The 14,788-nt window shown below is 41.8% G+C and overlaps 1 protein-coding gene across 5 annotated transcripts in view; it reads left to right on the top strand.

Moving 5' to 3' along the window:
• Positions 1 to 14,788, top strand: part of CaMKI (Calcium/calmodulin-dependent protein kinase I) — a 317,987-nt gene that overhangs the window by 211,882 nt on the left and 91,317 nt on the right. For 4 of the 5 annotated variants that reach the window (XM_071664252.1, XM_071664253.1, XM_071664257.1 and 1 more), the window contains one exon: positions 1,185 to 1,344. The exons of the other annotated variant lie outside the window; for it this stretch is intronic. In XM_071664252.1, the coding sequence (XP_071520353.1) occupies positions 1,185 to 1,344 (160 nt within the window). The remainder of the gene's footprint in view (positions 1 to 1,184; positions 1,345 to 14,788) is intronic. 5 annotated transcript variants of the gene reach the window in all.

Below are 14,788 nucleotides of genomic sequence, written 5' to 3'. Positions count from 1 at the left end.
AAGTTCCAAATGATTGTAGCAATTTGAAGCTTCAATACTTTTGTGATTTTTTCTTTATGACTTAGGTTGTTTATATTATTACCTAGGTTCAGATATTTGCCTTTTCTCTGTACTGATTTTATTATGATTAGATTTAGCACTTGTTAAATCAAATGATAAAAAACTGTGAAGATCTTAATTGGCTGAATTTTAGCATCACTGGTGTAGTAAACTGATTGCTCTAAGATTATGGGTTCTGCTCCTCAGACTTATGAGATTAAGTATTCAGAAAACCCTGCTGTGATTGATATCAAATATGCTGAGGTAGGGTAGTGGAGTAAGTCTGTATCAACATTGAGTGAATTTGACTTAAAAGCTATTTTTTGTGTAAATGGATATATTATTTTGAAATATGTTAATGACTTCCAAGACACTGAGTTCCTCCATAAATGAAGCATTTTTTTTTATATATATATGTAGGTATATATTGAAAAAATCAATAACATACACAAGTTTTAACTCTTGCAAGATAGCTAACCCTTCAGTGTTTGATTCACTGGAAAAGAAATTGTGTTATGTTTGGAGTATGATTATCAGTATTCACTAGTGACTTTGTCACCATCAGGATTAAAAGCACTACATATGTGAATTAATTTTTTTCATTATTATTATTATTATTATTATTATAATCATTATTATTGTTATTATTATCATTTTTATTATATTATTATTATTATTATTATTATTATTATTATTATTATTATTATTATTATTAACCTACTGTCAGGAAATGTGAAATTATGTGAAAATAGAACATCATTGTAATTTTTGTGTGATGAGAGGACTATATATTTGTTCAAGTAATTTTTGTGTGATGAGAGGACTATATATTTGTTCAAGTCATTATGTTTGCAACAGTTAACTCTTTCCAACAGGTAATTTTGGTAAATTTTTACATTATTTTGATATATCAGTTGGATGCCAGAAATACTCTACTGCTTTATTAGAAGATTCAAAGCACTGCTTAAGATCTCCAGGTGTGACAGGGGGCTCCAAGGCTGTGCTTGAATGTCACAGGACATGGTCAAGAACCAAGGTCTAAGGAAGCTGACTCAATCAAGTCCTAAGAACTCTAGAGATTACCAAAGGGTTTGAAGGCTTTATGAGGAGCAGACTTTGAAAGGGCTGTAACTTGTCTCTTGCAGCAACTAATGCATGCAATCGTGATGGTTCACAAGATGCAGCGACTGGCCCTTTCCTCCACGAACATGGAGGTGGACACTCCCCCCGCCTGTCCCCCGATTACGGAGGAGGCAGAGGCGAGGGAGAATGAGGAGGAGGAGGAGGAGGCTGTGGTGAACCCAGGTCAGCCTGCCACCACCCACTAGTCATCACCCAGCAAATGAAACTGCCTCCACTTATTGCCTAAATGTTTTGCAATATGACCTAAATGTGTGCAATATTACTTAAATGCTTTGCAAGAAAACATAATAGTACATAAGTGTTTTGCAACTTTGTGTAAATGTTTCATACTGCAGCCTTAATGCTTTGTAATACAGTACCTTATGGCTGTTTTTAACTAAAAAGGAACTCAATCCTATGCAGCATTTTATTATTTTACTATATATATATATATATATATATATATATATATATATATATATATATATATATATATATATATATATATATATATTATGATTACCCCAGGACCAATTTTTATGAAATAGTCTTAGTGTTAAGCAGGACTTTTCTAAAGGCCACTGCAGTCCAGGTTTGTACTACTTGCAGTAACAGAGGAATGTAGACTCCTTTAGAAATAGTTCTTTTATGAGACTGTACTGTGTATATGATACACCCTTACCAAAGGTGACTGTACTGTGTATATGATACACCCTTACCAAAGGTGACCTTTCACTCATGGTTTAACCATGAACAGGTGGAGTGCATTTTGAGTGATCGGGGCCTGAACATGCAGGAGGGTGAAAGGCGGGCAAGGAATAGAGTGAATTCGATCGATGTGGTATACCAGGGTCGATGTGCTGTCAATGGATTGAATCAGGGCATGTGAAGCGTCTGGGGTAAACCATGGAAAGTTCTGTGGGGCCTGGATGTGGAAAGGGAGCTGTGGTTTCGGGCATTATTGCATGACAGCTAGAGACTGAGTGTGAACGAATGGGTCCTTTGTTGTCTTTTCCTAGTGCTACCTCACACACATGAGGGGGGAGGGGGATGTTATTCCATGTGTGGCGAGGTGGCGATGGGAATGAATAAAGGCAGACAGTGTGAATTGTGTGCATGTGTATATATGTATATGTCTGTGTGTGTATATATATGTGTACATTGAGATGTATGGGTATGTATATTTGCGTGTGGGGACGTGTACGTATATACATGTGTATGGGGTTGGGTTGGGCCATTTCTTTCGTCTGTTTCCTTGCGCTACCTCGCAAACGCGGGAGACAGCGACAAAGCAAAATAAATAGATATGAATATTATTATTATTATTATTATACCTAACTGCTGTTTCCTGCATCTGTGAGGTAGCGCAAGGAAAGAGACGAAGAATGGCCCAACCTCCCACATACACATATATATACAAAAATGCCCACACATGCACATACACATACATATACACCTCAACATATACATACATATACATACACAGACATATACACACTGGTGCATATTCACACTTGCTGCCTCCATCCATTCCCGTCACAACCCTGCTACTCATGAAATAGCATCCTCCCCGCCTTCCAGCAAGGTAGTACCAGGAAAAGACAAAAAGGCCTCATTCATTCACACTCATAGTCTCTAGATGTCATGTGTAATGCACCGAAACCTCAGCTCCCTTTCCACACCCAAGCCCCACAGACCTTTCCATGGTTCACCCCAGACACTTCACATGCCCTGGTTCAATCCATTGACAACATGTTGACCCCAGTATACCACATCGTTCCAATTCACTCTATTCCTTGTACGCCTTTCACCCTCCTGTATGCTCTGTCCCAGATCGCTCAGAATCACTCCATCCTTCCACCTCCAATTTGGTCTCCCACTTCTCTTTGTTCCCTCCACCTCTGACACATTTATCCTCTTTGTCAATCTTTCCTCACTCATTCTCTCCATGTGTCCAAATGATTTCAACACACCCTCTTCTGCTTTCTCAACCACACTCTTTCTATTACCACACATCTCTCTTACCCTTTCATTACTTACTTGATCAAACCACCTCACACTACATATTGTCTTCAAACATTTCATATCCAACACATCCACCCTCCTCCTCACAACCATATCTATAGCCCATGCCTCGCAACCATATAACATTGTTGGAACCACTATTCCTTCAAACATACCCATTTTAGCTCTCCGAGATATTGTTCTCTGACACTCCCAGAACCTTTGCCCCCTCTCACCCTTGCCATAAGGACCAGTGCACCCTCGCCTTCAGGCCCAGCTAACCCATGCTTTCAGGACAACCTCGCCCTCTCCTTTTTCACAAGCTTTCACTCACCTTCCATAGTTCACTTCTGCTTTCATGGTTCCATTCAAACTTACCTCCCAGTTAAATTGTCCCTCAACCCTGCTGAACCTAATAACCTTGCTCTTATTCACATTTACTCACAGCTTTCTTCTTTCACACACTTTACCAAACTCATTCACCAACCTCTGCAGTTTCTCTCCCGAATCAGCCACCAGCGCTGTATCATCAGCGAACAACAATCGACTCATTCCTAAGCCCTCTCATCCACAACAGACTGCATGCTTGCCCCTCTCTCCAAAACTTTTGCATTCACCTCCCTAACCACCTCATCGTTAACAAATTAAACAGCCATGGAGACAACACGCACCCCTACCACAAACTGACATTCACTGGGAACCACTCACTTTCCTCTCTTCCTACTCGTACACATGCATTACATGCATGGTAAAAACTTTTCACTGTTTCTAGCAACTTACCTCCCACACCATATACTCTTAAAACTTTCCACAAAGCGTCTTTATCAACCCTATCATGTGCCTTCTCCAGCTCCGTAAATGCTACATACAAATCCATCTTTTTCTAAGTATTTCTCACATACATTCTTCAAAGCAAACTCCTGATCCATACATCCTCTACCACTTCTTAAACACACTGCTCTTCTGCAATCTAATGCTCTGTACATGCCTTTATCCTCTCAGTCAATACCCTCCCATATCATTTCCCAGGAATACTCAACAGACTTATACCTCTCTAATTTGAACGCTCACCTTTATCCCCTTTGCCTTTGAACAGTGGCACTATGCATGCACTCTGCCAGTCTTTAGGCACTTACCATGATCCATACATACATTGAATATCCTTACCAACCAATCAACAACACAGTCACCCCTTTTTTTAATAAATTCCACAGCAGTACCATCCAAACCTGCCACCTTGCTGGCTTTCATCTTCCGCAAAGCTTTCATTACTTCTCTGTTTACCAAACCATTCTACCTGACCCTCTCACTTTGCACAGCACCCCAACCAAAACACCCTATATCTGCCACTCTATCATCAGACACATTCAACAAATCTTCAGAATACCCACCCCATCTCCTTTTCACGTCATCAATACTTGTTATTACCTTGTTATTTGCCCACTTCACCAGTGTTCGCGTTTGTTCCCTTGTCTTACGCACATTATTAACCTCCTTCCAAAACATCTTTTTATTCTCCCTAAAATTCAATGATACTCTCTTAGCCCAACTCTCATTTGCCCTCTTTTCACCGCATATATATATTAGTATTATACTTAAGAGTTGTTTCCTCCATCAGTGAGGTATCCCAGGAAACAGAGGAAGAATGGCTCATCATAAGCCAATATTCCAGTTTCATGATAAGAGAAGTAGACCAGGCAGTATGATACAGTGGTTAAATTGATGAAAACTACTATTGACGTTTGTGTAAATAAATTATACATTTCCCTTTTCCATAGCCAGAGGTTGAACCATTATGTGACATTCATTTTTCATTTCATTTCAAGCTAGAAGTTTCAGTTTTCTAAATTATTTCTTACATTTTTCATATGGTTGAGAGAGCAGAAGAGGGTGTTTTGAAATGGTTTGGGCACATGGAGAGAATGAGTGAGGAAAGATTGACCAAGAGGATATATATGTCGGAGGTGGAGGGAACGAGGAGAAGTGGGAGACCAAATTGGAGGTGGAAAGATGGAGTGAAAAAGATTTTGTGTGATTGGGGCCTGAACATGCAGGAGAGTGAAAGGAGGGCAAGGAATAGAGTGAATTGGATCGATGTGGTATACCGGGGTTGACGTGCTGTCAGTGGATTGAATCGGGGCATGTGAAGCGTCTGGGGTAAACCATGGAAAGTTGTGTGGGGCCTGGATGTGGAAAGGGAGCTGTGGTTTCGGGCATTATTGCATGACAGCTAGAGACTGAGTGTGAACGAATGGGGCCTTTGTTGTCTTTTCCTAGTGCTACCTCGCACACATGAGGGGGGAGGGGGATGGTATTCCATGTGTGGTGAGGTGGCGATGGGAATGAATAAAGGCAGACAGTGTGAATTGTGTGCATGGGTATATATGTATGTGTTTGTGTGTGTATATATATGTGTACATTGAGATGTATAGGGTATGTATATTTGCGTGGGTGGACGTGTATGTATATACATTGTGTATGGGGGTGGGTTGGGCCATTTCTTTCGTCTGTTTCCTTGTGCTACCTCGCAAACGCGGGAGACAGCGACAAAGCAAAATAGATAGAATATATATATATATATATATATATATATATATATATATATATATATATATATATATATATTTTTTTTTTTTGCTTTCTCGCTGTCTCCCGCGTTTGCGAGGTAGCGCAAGGAAACAGACGAAATAAATGGCCCAACCCACCCCCATACACATGTATATACATACATCCACACACGCAAATATACATACCCTATACATCTCAATGTACACATATATATACACACACAAACACATACATATATACCCATGCACACAATGCACACGCAAATATACATACCTACACAGCTTTCCATGGTTTACCCCAGACGCTTCACATGCCCTGATTCAATCCACTGACAGCACGTCAACCCCGGTATACCACATCGATCCAATTCATTCTATTCCTTGCCCTCCTTTCACCCTCCTGCATGTTCAGGCCCCGATCACACAAAATCTTTTTCACTCCATCTTTCCACCTCCAATTTGGTCTCCCACTTCTCCTCGTTCCCTCCACCTCCGACACATATATTCTCTTGGTCAATCTTTCCTCACTCATTCTCTCCATGTGCCCAAACCATTTCAAAACACCCTCTTCTGCTCTCTGAACCACGCTCTTTTTATTTCCACACATCTCTCTTACCCTTACGTTACTTACTCGATCAAACCACCTCACACTACACATTCTCCTCAGACATCTCATTTCCAGCACATCCACCCTCCTGCGCACAACTCTATCCATAGCCCACGCCTCGCAACCGTACAACATTGTTGGAACCACTATTCCTTCAAACATACCCATTTTTGCTTTCCGAGATAATGTTCTCGACTTCCACACATTCTTCAAGGCTCCCAGGATTTTCTCCCCCTCCCCCACCCTATGATCCACTTCTGCTTCCATGGTTCCATCTGCAGCCAGATCCACTCCCAGATATCTAAAACACTTTACTTCCTCCAGTTTTTCTCCATTCAAACTTACCTCCCAATTGACTTGACCCTCAACCCTACTGTACCTAATAACCTTGCTCTTATTCACATTTACTCTTAACTTTCTTCTTTCACACACTTTACCAAACTCAGTCACCAGCTTCTGCAGTTTCTCACATGAATCAGCCACCAGCGCTTAATATCAGCGAACAACAACTGACTCACTTCCCAAGCTCTCTCATTCACAACAGACTTCATACTTGCCCCTCTTTCCAAAACTCTTGCATTCACCTCCCTAACAACCCCATCCATAAACAAATTAAACAACCATGGAGACATCACACATCCCTGCCGCAAACCTACATTCACTGAGAACCAATCACTTTCCTCTCTTCCTACACGAACACATGCCTTACATCCTCGATAAAAACTTTTCACTGCTTCTAACAACTTGCCTCCCACACTTTATATTCTTAATACCTTCCACAGAGCATCTCTATCAACTCTATCATATGCCTTCTCCAGATCCATAAATGCTACATACATATATACATATATATACATATATACAAATATATATACATATATATTTATATATATATATCCCTGGGGATAGGGGAGAAAGAATACTTCCCACACATTCCTCACGTGTCGTAGAAGGCGACTAAAGGGGACGGGAACGGGGGCTAGAAACCCTCCCCTCCTTGTATTTTAACTTTCTAAAAGGGGAAACAAAAGAAGGAGTCACGCGGGGAGTGCTCATTCTCCTCGAAGGCTCAGATTGGGATGTCTAAATGTGTGTGGATGTAACCAAGATGAGAAAAAAGGAGAGATAGGTAGTATGTTTGAGGAAAGGAACCTGGACGTTTTGGCTCTGAGTGAAACGAATCTCAAGGGTATAGGGGAAGAGTGGTTTGGGAATGTCTTGGGAGTAAAGTCAGGGGTTAGTGAGAGGACAAGAGCAAGGGAAGGAGTAGCAGTACTCCTGAAACAGGAGTGGTGGGAGTATGTGATAGAGTGTAAGAAAGTAAACTCTAGATTGATATGGGTAAAACTGAAAGCTGATGGAGAGAGATGGATGTTTATTGGTGCATATGCACCTGGGCATGAGAAGAAAGATCATGAGAATCAAGTGTTTTGGGAGCAGCTGAATGAGTGTGTTAGTGGTTTTGATGCACGAGACCGGGTTATAGTGATGGGTGATGTGAATGCAAAGGTGAGTAATGTGGCAGTTGAGGGAATAATTGGTATACATGGGGTGTTCAGTGTTGTAAATGGAAATGGCGAAGAGCTTGTAGATTTATGTGCTGAAAAAGGACTGGTGATTGGGAATACCTGGTTTAAAAAGAGAGATATACATAAGTATACGTATGTATGTAAGTAGGAGAGATGGCCAGAGAGTGTTATTGCATTATGTGTTAATTGATAGGCGTGCGAAAGAGAGACTTTTGGATGTTAATGTGCTGAGCGGTGCAACTGGAGGGATGTCTGATCATTATCTTCTGGAGGTGAAGGTGAAGATTTGATAAGGTTTTCAGAAAAGAAGAGAGAATGTTGGGGTGAAGAGAGTGGTGAGAGTAAGTGAGCTTGGGAAGGAGACTTGTGTGAGGAAGTACCTGGAGAGACTGAATACAGAATGGAAAAAGGTGAGAACAAAGGACGTAAGGGGAGTTGGGAGGAATGTGATGTATTTAAGAAGCAGTGATGGCTTGTGCAAAAGATGCTTGTGGCATGAGAAGCTTGGGAGGTGGGCAGATTAGAAAGGGTAGTGGGTGGTGGAATGAAGAAGTAAGATTATTAGTGAAAGAGAAGAAGAGAGGGGCATTTGGACGATTTTTGCTGGGAAATAATGCAAATGAGTGGGAGATGTATAAAAGAAATAGGCAGGAGGTCAAGAGAACGGTGCAAGAGGTGAAAAAGAGGGCAAATGAGAGTTTAGGGAGAATGAAAAGATGTTTTGGAAGGAGGTAAATAAAGTGCGTAAGACAAGGGAACAAATGGGAACTTCAATGAAGGGGGCTAATGGGGAGGTGATAACAAGTAGTGGTGATGTGAGAAGGAGATGGAGTGAGTATTTAGAAGGTTGTTGAATGTGTTTGATGATAGAGTGGCAGATATAGGGTGTTTTGGTCGAGGTGGTGTGCAAAGTGAGAGGGTTACAGAAAATGATTTGGTAAACAGAGAAGAGGTAGTAAAAGCTTTGCAGAAGATGAAAGCTGGCAAGGCAGCAGGTTTGGATGGTATTGCAGTGGAATTTAATACAAAAGGGGGTGACTGTATTGTTGACTGGTTGGTAAGGTTATTTAATATATGTATGACTCGTGGTGAGGTACCTGAGGATTGGCGAAATGCTTGCATAGTGCCATTGTACAAAGGCAAAGGGGATAAAAGTAAGTGCTCAAATTACAGAGGTATAAGTTTGTTGAGTATTCCAGTAAATTGTAAATTATATGGGAGGGTATTGATTGAGAGGGTGAAGGCATGTACAGAGCATCAGAATGGGGAAGAGCAGTGTGGTTTCAGAAGTGGTAAAGGATGTGTGGATCAGATGTTTGCTTTGAAGAAAGTATGTGAGAAATACTTAGAAAAGCAAGTGGATTTGTGTGTAGCATTTATGGATCTGGAGAAGGCATATGCTAGAGTTGATAGAGATGTATATACATACACATGTATATACACACACGGTTGTGTGGAGGAGGGTGGATGTGCTGGAAATGAGATGTTTGAGAACAATATGTGGTGTGAGGTGGTTTGATTGAGTAAGTAATAATAGGGTAAGAGAGTTGTATGGTAATAAAAAGAGTGTGGTTGAGAGAGCAGAAGAGGGTGTTTTGAAATGGTTTGATCACATGGAGAGAATGAGTGAGGAAAGATTGACCAAGAGGATATATGTGTCAGAGGTGGAGGGAACAAGGAGAAGCTGGGAGAGCAAATTGGAGGTGGAAAGATAGAGTGAAAAAGATTTTGAGTGATCGGGGCCTGAACATGCAGGAGGGTGAAAGGCGGGCAAGGAATAGAGTGAATTGGATCGATGTGGTATACCGGGGTTGACATGCTGTCAGTGGATTGAATCAGGGCATGTGAAGTGTCTGTGGTAAACCATGGAAAGTTCTGTGGGGCCTGGATGTGGAAAGAGAGCTGTGGTTTTGGGCATTATTGCATGACAGCTAGAGACTGAGTGTGAACAAATGGGGCCTTTGTTGTCTTTTCCTAGCGCTACCTCACACACATGAGGGGGGAGGGGAATGTTATTCCATGTGTGGCGAGGTGGCGATGGGAATGAATAAAGGCAGACATTGTGAATTGTGTGCATGTGTATATATGTATGTGTCTTGTGTGTGTATATATATGTGTACATTGAGATGAATGGGTATGTATATTTGCGTGCTGTGGACGTGTATGGGGGTGGGTTGGGCCATTTCTTTCGTCTGTTTCCTTGCGCTACCTCGCAAACGCAGGAGACAGCAACAAAGGAAAATAAAAATGAAATATATATATATATATTTATATTTTTTTTTTTTTTTTATACTTTGTCGCTGTCTCCCGCATTTGCGAGGTAGCACATGGTAACAGACGAAAGAAATGGCCCAACCCCCCCCCCCATACACATGTATATACATACGTCCACACGTGCAAATATACATACCTACACAGCTTTCCATGGTTTACCCCAGACGCTTCACATGCCTTGATTCAGTCCACTGACAGCACGTCAACCCCGGTATACCACATCGCTCCAATTCACTCTATTCCTTGCCCTCCTTTCACCCTCCTGCATGTTCAGGCCCCGATCACACAAAATCTTTTTCACTCCATCTTTCCACCTCCAATTTGGTCTCCCTCTTCTCCTCGTTCCCTCCACCTCCGACACATATATCCTCTTGGTCAATCTTTCCTCACTCATTCTCTCCATGTGCCCAAACCACTTCAAAACACCCTCTTCTGCTCTCTCAACCACGCTCTTTTTATTTCCACACATCTCTCTTACCCTTACGTTACTCACTCGATCAAACCACCTCACACCACACATTGTCCTCAAACATCTCATTTCCAGCACATCCATCCTCCTGCGCACAACTCTATCCATAGCCCACGCCTCGCAACCATACAACATTGTTGGAACCACTATTCCTTCAAACATACCCATTTTTGCTTTCCGAGATAATGTTCTCGACTTCCACACATTCTTTAAGGCCCCCAGAATTTTCGCCCCCTCCCCCACCCTATGATCCACTTCCGCTTCCATGGTTCCATCCGCTGCCAGATCCACTCCCAGATATCTAAAACACTTCACTTCCTCCAGTTTTTCTCCATTCAAACTCACCTCCCAATTGACTTGACCCTCAACCCTACTGTACCTAATAACCTTGCTCTTATTCACATTTACTCTTAACTTTCTTCTTCCACACACTTTACCAAACTCAGTCACCAGCTTCTGCAGTTTCTCACATGAATCAGCCACCAGCGCTGTATCATCAGCGAACAACAACTGACTCACTTCCCAAGCTCTCTCATCCCCAACAGACTTCATACTTGCCCCCCTTTCCAAAACTCTTGCATTTACCTCCCTAACAACCCCATCCATAAACAAATTAAACAACCATGGAGACATCACACACCCCTGCCGCAAACCTACATTCACTGAGAACCAATCACTTTCCTCTCTTCCTACACGTACACATGCCTTACATCCTCGATAAAAACTTTTCACTGCTTCTAACAACTTTCCTCCCACACCATATATTCTTAATACCTTCCACAGAGCATCTCTATCAACTCTATCATATGCCTTCTCCAGATCCATAAATGCTACATACAAATCCATTTGCTTTTCTAAGTATATCTCACATACATTCTTCAAAGCAAACACCTGATCCACACATCCTCTACCACTTCTGAAACCACACTGCTCTTCCCCAATCTGATGCTCTGTACATGCCTTCACCCTCTCAATCAATACCCTCCCATATAATTTACCAGGAATACTCAACAACCTTATACCTCTGTAATTTGAGCACTCACTCTTATCCCCTTTGCCTTTGTACAATGGCACTATGCACGCATTCCGCCAATCCTCAGGCACCTCACCATGAGTCATACATACATTAAATAACCTTACCAACCAGTCAACAATACAGTCACCCCCTTTTTTAATAAATTCCACTGCAATACCATCCAAACCTGCTGCCTTGCCGGCTTTCATCTTCCGCAAAGCTTTCACTACCTCTTCTCTGTTTACCAAATCATTTTCCCTAACCCTCTCACTTTGCACACCACCTCGACCAAAACACCCTATATCTGCCACTCTATCATCAAACACATTCAACAAACCTTCAAAATACTCACTCCATCTCCCTCTCACATCACCACTACTTGTTATCACCTCCCCATTTGCGCCCTTCACTGAAGTTCCCACTTGCTCCCTTGTCTTACGCACTTTATTTACCTCCTTCCAGAACATCTTTTTATTCTCCCTAAAATTTAATGATACTCTCTCACCCCAACTCTCATTTGCCCTTTTTTTCACCTCTTGCACCTTTCTCTTGACCTCCTGTCTCTTTCTTTTATACATCTCCCACTCAATTGCATTTTTTCCCTGCAAAAATCGTCCAAATGCCTCTCTCTTCTCTTTCACTAATACTCTTACTTCTTCATCCCACCACTCACTACCCTTTCTAATCAACCCACCTCCCACTCTTCTCATGCCACAAGCATCTTTTGCGCAATCCATCACTGATTCCCTAAATACATCCCATTCCTCCCCCACTCCCCTTGCTTCCATTGTTCTCACCTTTTTCCATTCTGTACTCAGTCTCTCCTGGTACTTCCTCACACAGGTCTCCTTCTCAAGCTCACTTACTCTCACCACCCTCTTCACCCCAACATTCACTCTTCTTTTCTGAAAACCCATACAAATCTTCACCTTAGCCTCCACAAGATAATGATCAGACATCCCTCCAGTTGCACCTCTCAGCACATTAACATCCAAAAGTCTCTCTTTCGCATGCCTGTCAATTAACACGTAATCCAATAACGCTCTCTGGCCATCTCTCCTACTTACATAAGTATACTTATGTATATCTCGCTTTTTAAACCAGGTATTCCCAATCATCAGTCCTTTTTCAGCACATAAATCTACAAGCTCTTCACCATTTCCATTTACAACACTGAACACCCCATGTATACCAATTATTCCCTCAACTGCCACATTACTCACCTTTGCATTCAAATCACCCATCACTATAACCCGGTCTCGTGCATCAAAACCACTAACACACTCATTCAGCTGCTCCCAAAACACTTGCCTCTCTTGATCTTTCTTCTCATGCCCAGGTGCATATGTACCAATAATCACCCACCTCTCTCCATCAACTTTCAGTTTTACCCATATTAATCGAGAATTTACTTTCTTACACTCTATCACATACTCCCACAACTCCTGTTTATATATATATATATATATATATATATATATATATATATATATATATATATATATGATGAGAGAGCTTGGATATATATATATATATATATATATATATATATATATATGATGAGAGAGCTTGGGAAGTGAGTCAGTTGTTGTTCGCTGATGATACGGCGCTGGTGGCTGATTCATGTGAGAAACTGCAGAAGCTGGTGACTGAGTTTGGTAAAGTGTGTGGAAGAAGAAAGTTAAGAGTAAATGTGAATAAGAGCAAGGTTATTAGGTACAGTAGGGTTGAGGGTCAAGTCAATTGGGAGGTGAGTTTGAATGGAGAAAAACTGGAGGAAGTGAAGTGTTTTAGATATCTGGGAGTGGATCTGGCAGCGGATGGAACCATGGAAGCGGAAGTGGATCATAGGGTGGGGGAGGGGGCGAAAATTCTGGGGGCCTTGAAGAATGTGTGGAAGTCGAGAACATTATCTCGGAAAGCAAAAATGGGTATGTTTGAAGGAATAGTGGTTCCAACAATGTTGTATGGTTGCGAGGCGTGGGCTATGGATAGAGTTGTGCGCAGGAGGATGGATGTGCTGGAAATGAGATGTTTGAGGTCAATGTGTGGTGTGAGGTGGTTTGATCGAGTGAGTAACGTAAGGGTAAGAGAGATGTGTGGAAGTAAAAAGAGCGTGGTTGAGAGAGCAGAAGAGGGTGTTTTGTAGTGGTTTGGGCACATGGAGAGGATGAGTGAGGAAAGATTGACCAAGAGGATATATGTGTCGGAGGTGGAGGGAGCAAGGAGAAGAGGGAGACCAAATTGGATGTGGAAAGATGGAGTGAAAAAGATTTTGTGTGATCGGGGCCTGAACATGCAGGAGGGTGAAAGGAGGGCAAGGAATAGAGTGAATTGGAGCGATGTGGTATACCGGGGTTGACGTGCTGTCAGTGGATTGAATCAAAGCATGTGAAGCGTCTGGGGTAAACCATGGAAATCTGTTTAGGTATGTATATTTGCGTGTGTGGACGTGTGTATGTGCATGTGTGTGGGGGTGGGTTGGGCCATTTCTTTCGTCTGTTTCCTTGCGCTACCTCGCAAACGCGGGAGACAGCGACAAAGTATAAAAAAAAAAAAAAATATATATATATATATATATATATATATATATATATATATATATATATATATATATATATTTTTTTTTTCTTTTTTTTTTTTTGCTTTGTCGCTGTCTCCCGCGTTTGCGAGGTAGCGCAAGGAAACAGACGAAATAAATGGCCCAACCCCCCCCATACACATGTATATACATACGTCCACACGTGCAAATATACATACCTACACAGCTTTCCATGGTTTACCCCAGACGCTTCACATGCCTTGATTCAATCCACTGACAGCACGTCAACCCCGTTATACCACATCGCTCCAATTCACTCTATTCCTTGCCCTCCTTTCACCCTCCTGCATGTTCAGGCCCCGATCACACAAAATCTTTTTCACTCCATCTTTCCACCTCCAATTTGGTCTCCCTCTTCTCCTCGTTCCCTCCACCTCTGACACATATACCCTCTTGGTCAATCTTTCCTCACTCATTCTCTCCATGTGCCCGAACCATTTCAAAACACCCTCTTCTGCTCTCTCAACCACGCTCTTTTTATTTCCACACATCTCTCTTACCCTTACGTTACTTACTCGATCAAACCACCTCACACCACACATTGTCCTCAAACATCTCAT

Source organism: Panulirus ornatus, chromosome 8 (genome assembly GCF_036320965.1).
Source record: "Panulirus ornatus isolate Po-2019 chromosome 8, ASM3632096v1, whole genome shotgun sequence".
In the NCBI taxonomy this organism is placed as follows: Eukaryota; Metazoa; Arthropoda; class Malacostraca; order Decapoda; family Palinuridae; genus Panulirus; species Panulirus ornatus.
This window is presented reverse-complemented; position numbering and strand designations above follow the sequence as displayed.